Consider the following 11,714-nt stretch of genomic DNA (forward strand, 5'->3'; position numbering starts at 1 on the left):
TTTACAATAAGAAAGTGGTTTTCTTTCCTTTATCAATTTATTTAAAAAAAAAATAAAATTAAATAGAAAAATAATTGATACAAATAACGTGTCAAGTACTTGTTGATTTTACCAGGGTTGAAGATTAAAAAAGCCATTTACGCATTTTTTGTGGGCCCTTCAGCTTTAATTTGTTGCGCATTTGTTTCACTGAATGGGTATAAAATGCAATTCTCATCACCTTAAATCAATTATATTTATTTTATGGAGTTTTTTATGATAATTTTATTTTTTATAAACTAAAATTTATTATATTAATAATCAGCATTAAATGAATTGATAAAATTTAATTTAATGGTAAAAAAAATAAAATATAAACAAAATAATCATAAAAATTGATTTGAATTATATTTCTCATGTGCACAATTGAGGGTGCAAATACAATTATGGGTTAAGAAGAGTGGATAAAAATATAAATAATTGATTTTGTTTTTTGTGGTTGGTGGCATCAAATGCACCCAATATGATGTATCAATTGAGAGCAGAGCACCAACTCATCATGCAAATTGCAAACCCTAAAAATAACTCAATTCCTTGCAATCACAAAATCCCCATCCACAAAACAATAAAAAATTGTTGGGACTAACTTTAGACAATTTTGGTCCAGTGAAAGCCTCAAGCCTTTTTTACAACTCACTCCATCAAAATTTTTTAATTTTACAGTTCGATACCCCAAAAAATCCCACCTTTTTATATACCACTCATTCCCCCTTCTTCCGTATTTTCTACTCCAACCCCATCAATTTCTCCTTTTCCGCACTTTCCCTCTGTTTCCCAAGAAAAACTAGAGAAAACCCAATTCAAGAACAAGAAGAAAACTCGATTTCCAGGTAGAAATGAGAGAAATCCTCCACATCCAAGGTGGCCAATGCGGTAACCAGATCGGAGCTAAGTTCTGGGAGGTGATTTGCGACGAGCATGGCATTGACAACATTGGAAAGTACAGCGGCGACTCTGAACTTCAGCTTGAGCGTATCAATGTTTATTATAACGAGGCCAGTGGTGGCAGATACGTGCCTCGTGCCGTTCTCATGGATCTGGAGCCTGGTACCATGGATTCCGTTAGATCTGGTCCTTTTGGGCAGATCTTCAGGCCTGATAACTTCGTTTTTGGACAGTCTGGGGCAGGGAATAACTGGGCTAAAGGACATTACACTGAAGGGGCTGAATTGATCGATTCTGTGCTTGATGTTGTCAGGAAAGAGGCTGAGAATTGTGATTGCTTACAGGGTAATGAGAGACTTTACTATTTCGTTTTATTTGTTTGGTTGGATCCTAATGTTTTCGTGTGGGTTAAATTTGTTTGGTTTTGTTATTGATTTGATCTATTGCTGGGGGTTTAAGGTCTTTTCTTATATGGTTCTCGTTGTTTTCTGAAAATGTTCAAGGGTTTGATTAGATTCCTTTATATTCAGGATTAGATTTCTTGTTTATATGGGGATGGAAATTGCTGTTTGTTTTGATCTTATCCTGCATTGTGTGACTAATTAATGTAGGATTTGTTCATTCACATATATAAGGTGAAGCTAAATGCTGTTTCTTCTTTGTGTATAATTCCTTTTCCCTCCAGATTGGTTCGAGTTTTAGCTGTGCTCCTTCTTTACATCTCTGTCATTTTCTAATGGCTTTTTTGGTAGTTTCAGATAGAATCCAATTTCCAATGTTATTTGTTAGTCTGTGATGTATGCTTATGAATTCAAGGCCTTTGGGGCTGAATCAGTTTGTTTTGAGCTGAATTATTTTAGTTTGTCTTTTTATGTAAAGAATTTGTGTTTTTTATATTCATTTTGATAATATTACAAATTGTTTTTAAATTTTGGTTCATTATGGCCCCTGCATTCACTCTTTTTGTATCTTCCACAAACTTTGTTCATGGCATTACAACTTGAGACACCGTGAGATCCAGATATTTGTGGATTCTACAAGGAAATCTACATATTTACTTATGCCAGGTTTACTAATAATCTTTTTTGACTTGAAACTTGTGTCTTTGTATTTTCATTGGCGATAGTATGAAGTAAAATATATTCTGATACTTTTTTGATATCTAGAATAATTTGCTGAGGCTGAAACCATAATATAACGTTTGCTGTTAAAATTAGGGTTTCTGTCTTTTCTTGATCCTGGTTTTTCCCTTGGTATTTGGTTGCACATCTCTGAGTTCATTATTTTTGGTCATTTAATTAGACTATCGTATTTTACTTGGTGCTTCCAAAGGAGGCTTCACCTCAAGCAATCTTGTAGAGTATAATTTCAGTTTCTACCTCTGAAATTCTATGTTTATTGGTGCTATAATTTTAGTTTTCTTATCCGCTTCAGTTATTATTATGATATTTTTTTAAACAGGATTTCAAGTTTGTCATTCATTGGGTGGAGGCACTGGTTCTGGCATGGGAACTCTTCTTATTTCCAAGATCAGGGAGGAGTATCCTGATCGGATGATGTTGACATTTTCGGTCTTTCCTTCTCCTAAGGTATCTGACACAGTTGTTGAGCCATACAATGCAACTCTTTCTGTTCATCAGCTTGTGGAGAATGCTGATGAATGTATGGTCTTGGACAATGAGGCTTTGTATGACATCTGCTTCCGTACTCTGAAGCTTGCTACTCCAACTTGTAAGTTGACACAAAATGCATACTTCACATTGGAATATCTCTCCAGTTAATTGTAAATTTGCTTGATCTTGGAGGATTTAAGATAATTCAAAGAAAAATGAAAACATGTTCCTCCCTTGAAGGTTGTAAATGAAAATTGATAAAAAAATAAAATAAAATAAAATGATCTACCTACATGGTTGATATCTTGCATGCAAAGATTGATTAGATGTTGGTCCTCACTTTGGTAGGTCATTAGTCTTTCTCATTGTTGGTTAGTGGTTATGTTCCTTGTTATACTCATTCCTTATTGATGGTACTCACATGCACATGCATGCGTATGGTTGCAAATGCGCACACTCACAATTTTACACATCTAGATAAATGGCCAATTTGCTTCATGCCCCTAGAATAAAGATGACAATTACATGTATTGTGAAGTGTACTCTTCAATAAATATGTATTGATCTTTTTAATGAATATATAATCTCTCTCTCTCTCTCTCTCTCTCTCTCTCTCTCTTCTTGATTTAGATTACACATATTTCAAAACATTTACGTGGATATTCACATTATATCAATATGACAACTTACGTGTACACGTGCCCATGCATATACATATGATGTGGAATGTTTGTTGACGGACATTATCTGACCATCATCTTGTATGCTTTTTTGTTTTGTCATGTCCCAGTTGGTGATCTTAACCACCTGATATCTGCTACAATGAGTGGTGTTACTTGCTGCCTTCGTTTCCCTGGACAGCTTAACTCTGATCTTCGGAAGCTTGCAGTTAATCTTATCCCATTTCCTCGCCTTCATTTCTTCATGGTTGGGTTTGCTCCCTTGACTTCAAGAGGATCACAGCAGTACCGGGCTCTGACCGTGCCTGAACTAACCCAGCAGATGTGGGATGCTAAGAACATGATGTGTGCTGCTGACCCACGTCATGGTCGCTATCTAACTGCTTCAGCTATGTTTCGTGGTAAAATGAGCACTAAAGAGGTTGATGAGCAAATGATAAACGTCCAGAACAAGAACTCTTCATACTTTGTTGAGTGGATACCCCACAATGTTAAATCCAGTGTATGTGACATCCCACCTAAGGGTCTCAAGATGGCATCAACTTTTATAGGAAATTCAACTTCAATCCAAGAGATGTTCAGGCGTGTCAGCGAGCAATTCACAGCCATGTTCAGGCGCAAGGCTTTCTTGCACTGGTATACTGGTGAGGGTATGGATGAAATGGAATTTACGGAGGCTGAGAGTAACATGAATGATCTGGTGGCTGAGTACCAGCAGTATCAAGATGCAACGGCTGATGAGGAGGAGTATGAGGAGGAAGAAGAGGAGATTCATAGTTGAGGTGGGTTGAATGTATATATGTTTTTTTTTTTTTCAGTTAGTCTGAAGTTATGTGTGATTGTGCTTCTTTTGTTAAGTGGTCAAAATCAAATTGACTTGATGTGTATGATTATGGGTCCTTGTAGCCGCAATGGATTTTTCCTTTTTTAGTCTGCTTTTGTTTTAAATTTTAATGAAGTTTGTTTTTGTAACTAGTAGATGGTGTTATGAATTGACTGGTGAGACAGGCTATTGACATATTGTGGCGTTAACAATTCTCTTGATAGTAGCTGCCTAGAAAAACAATACTCTTTTATTATTATTATTTTTTAATTACCATTACCACGAGGAATGGAATAATGAGCAAAAGAGCAAAGAGATTTAGCTTGGATTCCTTTCAGTTTAGTACTACCCTCACCAAAAACTGTAAACAAATAAAGTTCCTTCCTGGTAGTTTCCTCCTCCCCGACTCTGGGATGGCAAACTTTACTTCTCAATGAAGGGATTTATTTCTATTTTTAAAAAATCACTTAAATAATTTTAGAAAATGTAAATTTAGATTTAATTCACACAATAAAATTTTTATTTTTTTATAATGATTAATTTTACCGTACAATCATACGACTAGGCATATTATATAGTAGTAAATATTGGGTAATGAACGAACCATATGTGTCTAAGATGAGAGTTGCGGAGATGAGAATGTTAAGGTGGATAAGTGGTCATATTAGACTAGATAAAGTTCGTAATGAGAGTATTACAATAAAGGTAGGAATGGTTCTAATTGAGCATAAGTTGAGAGAATAGAGATTGAGGTGGTTTGGTCATGTGAAACGTAGATATACGGAGACTCCAGCTAGACAAGAAGAACGCATTGGGTTAGACGATAGAAAGAAAAGAAGGAATAGACCTAAATTGAATTCGAGGAGAGTAGTACAACATGACCTAGAAACATTATACATTTAGGATTTAATCCAAAATCGTTTAGAGTGAAGAAAAAGAATCCATATAGCCGACCCCAATAAATTTTTTGGATAAAAGTTTAGTTAAGTAGAGTTAAGTTATAATGATTAATTAATTAATTTTATTAAAATAAAAAAATTAAATAATAATATTTTTTAAAAATATAAAGATTAATTAATTAATTTTATCAAAATAAATGGGCTACTTAATAATTTGATTGAAATTAAAATTTTTGAATTAATACAAAAATTAATAGATGGTTAAAGTGTACTTTTTAAAATAAAAAATTGAAATTAATTTTATTAAAATATAGGTGTTAAATAATAATTTAGCATTTTAATAATTTGTGAAAGTCAAAACAATCTCAGAATATAATATTTTGAAGCTAAATAATAGTATTTTTTAAAATATAAAAATTAATTAATTAATTTTATTAAAATAAAAAAAATTAAATAATAATTTAATTGACATTAAAATTTATTAATTTTAATTGACATTAAAATTTATTAATTAATAAAAATTAATGAAAAGATTGCAACATATTTTATAAAATTATAAAATAATTAATTTTATTAAAATATAAACATTATAAGCCTGTCGTTTGATCATCAGTTCAGTTATATCAATGGCTGCAAATACAGTTGATGCAGTAGCCTTCGAATACGTGTAAAATTCGCAGTGGCAAACAATAAATTGTGCGGTACCTATGTTTTTTCTGTTTGGGATTCACATAAAACTGAAATTGAACTAAAATACCAGTATTTTAATTTTTTAATATTTTAATTTTAATTCAATGTGGCTTTCAATACTTTAGTTTCAACTGCTCAGTACCATTTTAATTCGATTTTTTATTCTTAAAATAATTATATACAATTATTTTATAAAAAATTATATTTAAATTATCATTTAAATTTTATAATTAATTATTAATATACTTTATATATCATATATATTATTTAATTATATTTTAATTATATAATCTTTAATTGTAAATTATATATATAATTAAAAATTAAAAATATTATATAATATAGCAGTAATAAGTATTTCCTATAATATATACCATTTAGTTATTTTTTAATTGTTTGAAAGTATTTTTTTACCCCTAAATTTTTACTTGAAAATTCATTTAATATCCCACTTCTAATCATACCTCATTTTAACACCTAAACTTTATGTAAGTGTAATTATTTAACTTCGCATAAATTTCAAGAGGTAAAGATGTTTCCAACTTTTTTTAATTAATTATATAATTTATTTTAATAGCTGTGACGACATTATCGGTGGATATTTGAATGGACATGTAAGTGATAAGCAAGGCTATGAGAATGTTCATGGAGGTTTTGATTTTGACAGCTGAAATGAGGAGGGAAAAAACATCCTGGATTTTGCTATAGCATACGACCTAATACTAGTAAATACCTACTTTATAAAAAGAGAGTCACATTTAGTGACTTTCAAAAGTGGGCAACATAGAAGCCAAATCGACTTTCTCTTAACCAGGAAGACAAATAGAGCTCTATGCAAAGATTGTAAGGTCATTCCGAGAGAGGCTTTAACAAGCCAACATCGGTTAGTGGTCTTCGATGTCAAGTTTAAGAATAATTCAAGTAAGGTTAGAAGAAATAGTATAGCTCGAACAAAGTGGTGGGAGTTGAAAGGAGTAAAGCAAGTGAAGTTTAAAAATGAGCTTCTCAAGTCCGAAACATAGAAGCTGGATGTAAAGGCCAATGGTATATGGATACAGATGGCATCAAAGATTAGAGAAGTAGTTAGAAAAGTACTTGGAGAGTCTAGAGGACATGGACCACTCTCAAAAGAGAGATGGTTGTGGAATGAGGAAGTACAAAAGACAGTGAAGAGAAAGAGGGAATGGTATAAGAAATTATCTAAGTGTGATAATAATGAGGCATATGAACAGTACAAGATAGTAAAGGAAGAGGCAAAAAAGGCAGTCAGTCAAGCAAGTACGCAGGCCTTTGAAAAGTTATATGAGAAACTTGGAACTAAAGAAGGGGAGAAAGATATTTATAGATTAGCAAGGAGGAGAGAAAAGAAATGTCAAGATCTCAATCAAGTTAGGTGCATTAAGGATAAAGAAGGAAAATGTTGGTGAAAGATGAGGACATTGAAGAAAGATGGAGAAATTATTTTGATGATCTTTTTAATAATAGTCAAAATGGTAATAGCATGAATATAGACTACAGAGCAATAGAAAAGAATGTGAATTATACTAGAAGGATTAGATCTTTAGAAGTAAAAAAAGCACTTAAGAGAATGAAAGTAGGTAATGACTGTGAACCCGATGGAATACCAATTGAAGTGTGAGAGTGTTTGGGAGATATGGGAGTGGCATGATTAACTAAATTGTTTAATAAAATTTTAAACTCAAAGAAAATGCATGATGAATGGAGGAGGAGTATTAATGCCTATTTTTAAAAATAAGGGAGACATACAGAGTTGTTCAAACTATAGGGGAATTAATTTCATGAGCCATACTATAAAGCTATGGGAGAGAGTTGTGGAATATTGATTACGTCATGACACTTCTATCTCTCCCAATCAATTTGGCTTCATACCCGGTCGTTCAACTATGGAAGCAATATTTCTCATTAGAAGCTTGATGGAGAAATATAGAGATGTGAAGAAAGATCTACACGTGGTTTTTATCAATTTGGAGAAGGCTTATGATAGTGTTCCAAGAGATGTCTTATGGAGAGTGTTAGAACAAAAGAGGGTATCTATTAGGTACATACAAGTATTGAAAGATATATATGAAGGAGCAACTACTATTGTGCGCACAGTAGGAGGGGACACAAGAGATTTTCCTATCTCAGTTGGATTACACCAAGGTTCAGCTGTAAGCCCTTACCTTTTTACATTAGTTTTAGATGAATTGACGAAACATATACAAGAGAGTATCCCTTAGTGCATGATGTTGATATAGTTTTGATAAATGAGACGCGAGAAGGAGTAAATAGAAAGCTAGAGCTTTTGAGAAGTACTCTAGAGTCAAAGGGCTTTAAGTTAAGTAGAACGAAAATAGAATACATGCATTGCAAGTTTAGTGAAGGCCGAACTGGTGATAGGAAAGGAGTTAGTTTGGATGGAGTGGTATTGTCCCAAAGTAATCACTTCAAATATCTCGGCTCAGTCCTTCAAGTAGATGGGGGATGTAAAGAAGATGTTAGTTAAAGGATTAAAGCCGGATGGTTGAAGTGGAGACGTGTCACGGGAGTTTTATGTGATCGCAAGATTTCCAGTAAGTTGAAAGAAAAATTTTACCGTACAACCATACGACTGGCCATGTTATATGGTAGTGAGTGTTAGGCACTAGAGGAGTCGTATGTATCTAAGATAAGTGTAACACCTCTATATTCATTGGTTCTGTACAGTCTACTGTTCCACCAATTGATGTCTGTCCGGACAGTTGGGATGTTCATAACCATAATTAAGTCACCTAGAAAAGCCATAAATAAAAATAAATAGCAATTACATGAAGGTAAAAAGAAAAGAAAAGAAAAGAAAAAGAAAAGAATTATGACATCATCAAGGTGAGGTAAGCATGACATAATAAAACAAATAAATCAAATCATTTTATTGGATACGCATAAAAGGAAATTTTAATTTAGTGAATTATGACATCATGCAAGCATCATAAAAAAAAAGCAAATAAATAAATAAATAAAATACTACCCAATTAAAATTTGACAAAAACACTTAAGGGAGATACAAGAAATTAATTAGAATTTGTGTCTTCTTTTTCATTTCTTCCTAAACATGGCTGAACCACTCCCATCATTCTCTCCCTCCATTTTCATTCACACAAGCTCTTGAAACCTTGTTTTCCCTTCATATTCCCCATAGTTCTTTGAGAGAAAATTTTAAACTACACCTTGGTAGGAAGATTAGAAGCAAGAGGAAGGAGAGAACTTGAAGAAATTAAAGTTGTGGAATTGGTCAATTGAGGTAATTCTCTCTCTTCTTATTTAAATTGGTTTATGCTTATGAAAATTGTGGTATGCAAGGGAAAAATACTTGGAAAAGTGAAAAATCTTGCATGAACCATGTTGTAGGACATTCGGTCAACTTAATGGAATTACGGTTTGATGAGTTAAATTGAATTAAAATTGTTTTATGGTGGTGTATGAGGTGGAAGACTTGATTATTGAAGTGAATTTGGTGTGAATTGTGCTAATAGAGAAATTAGGGTTTATGGCAATTAAAAATTTGGGAGAAAAATTAGGGATTTTGGGAATTGATGCAATTTGACCTAATTGAGACTTAAAATGGTCAATTGGTGTGAAATAGAGTGTGTTTGAATGGCTAGAATTGGAATGGAATGGTGAATGTGTAAGGGGTCAATGCTGGCAGCTTGACCCTTGCCCATTCAAATGAGTATAACTGGAAATTGGTTGCTCCAATTGGTGTGAAGTTAATTGGAGATGAAAATTAAGACTTAACGCTACAATTTTCATGTAGAAACTCTGCTCTAAAGCTGAACACAAGTTGGTCTAAAAATTGATTCAATCCGGATTAGGTACTCTGTCCATGTATAAAATTGACTATATGAACAGTACTTGTTCAAATGGTCATAACTTGCTGTAGAAAGGTCCAAATGACCTGATTTTTATACCATTGGAAAGCTATGATATAGTAGAACAACTTTCATGAAGAACACAATCTCAAATTCTGATCATAACAAAATCAAATTGCCAACCAAAGTTGAGTCACCAAAACTGCTAGAACCCTAAATTTGCCCAGAATTTTGGAATTTGACCAATCTAGCCAGTTATGGTTAAATGGCCATAACTTGACCTAAAAAACTCCAAATGGAGTGATTCAAAAAGTGAATTAAAGTTAAAACAATAAGGAACAACTTTGATGAAGTAAAGTTGACCAAATTTTCATTGTAGAAGGTCCAATGGAACAGTAGAATTAAGTGACCTAAAACTGAAATTTTGGAATTCCACTTAGGTAATTTTGAATTTCAATTGACAATCAATGCCAACACATTTGTAACCCAAAATGTGGTATGTTGGTATAATTAGAACTAATATATATCTTAAGTATGAAAAAGTCAATATTTTGACTTGAATAGTGAAGTGAATGGTAACCACAAATACAATTGCAAAGAACCCAAAAGTTATAAATCTTAATGGATAAATTAAGTATACAAAATTTAATTGTTAAATTTATTAATTAGAAATAAATTGAATAAGATATTGAAACACTCTAGTTATGTGTTTCAGTAGGAAAGGAGCCCTCTAAGGAAGGAGGAGGAATTGAACCAAGTCAAGCATAAATAAGAGGTTTGTCCACAACTAGCTTATTTTCTATGTTTTAAATTTATAATGGATTTTGAATGAATTTGATAATTATATTTTCTCTTGTGGCCAAGAGCTTTAAATTATTGAATGACTTTATATGATTTAATTATGTTTTCTCCTATGCATTTAAGGATTTATTGCAGGGTTTGAGAATTATAAATTGTGAATGGTACATTTGAGGTATTGTCAATATCGTGCATGAATTTACAATGATTAAATATGTTTAGTGATTTGTGAATACTTTTTTTGTGAATAGAAATTATTTTGAATATGATTTGAAATCATAGTTGGTATGGCAATGTGATTGAATTCCTCATTAGTTTGTCTAATGGGATGAATTGAATTCTCTCTCTGGCTGAAATGTTGAGGTGTGTGCCAGTTGAGGAAGAATTGAATGAGTAATCATCTTTACTAGCTAGCCCGTGTATACCCCTTTAGCCTTTGGTTATTGGGAGAATTGGCTTTGTCGTGGTGTACAAACCGACATTGTTTTAGTGTCATGCTCTAAACTGTATGAATGTTTTCAACATCTTTTAAATTATGATAATTTGATAAATTGTGATTGAAATAAATATTTATCAGTGATTGAAAAAATTATATTTTTTTATGATTTAAAAGAAATATGGATAAATTGATACTATTTGATCAAAATGTTATTCAAATGAATAATTTGTATGATTGAAAATATTAGTTTTTGGGTGTCATGAATTTTGAAGAATTTAGAAATGTTCAAATTTTTATTTGTTATGGTTTGGCAAAGCATAACTTGTATTAAGTTTTAAATTATTAGTTTGCGCACCACTGAGTTCACCGCTCAGCGATAGCTTTGTATGCTGTCACAGGTGAAAGAAAATATAAAGTAGCTGAGTGAGACCACTTGAAGACGAATTGGGACTATTTTCGGATATAACATAGATATATCCGTGTACATTAGGTTTTAATGTAATCACGTAATTATATGTGTATAATTGCATTCGAGCAGTTGTATAAACTCTTTTATAATATTATTTTGGAATGTAATCAAATGCAAATTATTGTAATATTAATCTGTAATTTTATTTACCCGTATATTTTTGAAACTTAATTTTATTACCCACTGAATGTAATATTTAAATTTCTTTCCAAGGTTTGTGAAGGATGAATTAATTTCTTTATAATTGAATTTACGGGAATGAAATGAGATATTTCAGTGTTTGATTTAATTCAACTTGAGTTTGATGATATTGACTTGTGGGATGATATTGAAATTACTGAATTTGTGGTTAAATCAAATATTGGGAATGTTTTTCACAGGTTTTGAAGAACTGTTTTGACCTAGTTTTAGCCGTAACCATGCGAATTTTCCTCAAAATTTTAAAAATGCCTAACTATTGCTGAATAAATTTTATGACACATCCTTAAGTGGAAAACACTCAAGATAAGATTTTTTTAAAAATCTCTTATA

At 32.0% G+C, this 11,714-nt stretch overlaps 1 protein-coding gene across 1 annotated transcript; it reads left to right on the forward strand.

Annotated features, from left to right (window-relative positions):
• The first annotated feature begins 547 nt into the window (after positions 1-547).
• LOC110648026 (tubulin beta chain) lies at positions 548-4,235 on the forward strand. The gene is made up of 3 exons (XM_021802108.2): positions 548-1,269; positions 2,386-2,655; positions 3,328-4,235. Exons 1-3 carry the CDS (start codon positions 876-878, stop codon positions 3,996-3,998), a joined length of 1,335 nt encoding a protein of 444 aa, XP_021657800.2. The 5' UTR covers positions 548-875; the 3' UTR covers positions 3,999-4,235.
• Positions 4,236-11,714: the final 7,479 nt, after the last annotated feature.

This window comes from Hevea brasiliensis, chromosome 13 (genome assembly GCF_030052815.1).
Source record: "Hevea brasiliensis isolate MT/VB/25A 57/8 chromosome 13, ASM3005281v1, whole genome shotgun sequence".
Taxonomy (NCBI): domain Eukaryota; kingdom Viridiplantae; phylum Streptophyta; class Magnoliopsida; order Malpighiales; family Euphorbiaceae; genus Hevea; species Hevea brasiliensis.

What these genes read in the sequence shown, in the direction of transcription:
- LOC110648026 (XM_021802108.2), top strand. Translation starts at nt 876, where the DNA reads ATGAGAGAAATCCTCCACATCCAAGGTGGCCAATGCGGTAACCAGATC. An exon ending in GAATTGTGATTGCTTACAGG is followed by an intron (nt 1,270 to 2,385) that starts GTAATGAGAGAC and finishes TTTTTTAAACAG; the next exon opens with GATTTCAAGTTTGTCATTCA. An exon ending in GAAGCTTGCTACTCCAACTT is followed by an intron (nt 2,656 to 3,327) that starts GTAAGTTGACAC and finishes GTCATGTCCCAG; the next exon opens with TTGGTGATCTTAACCACCTG.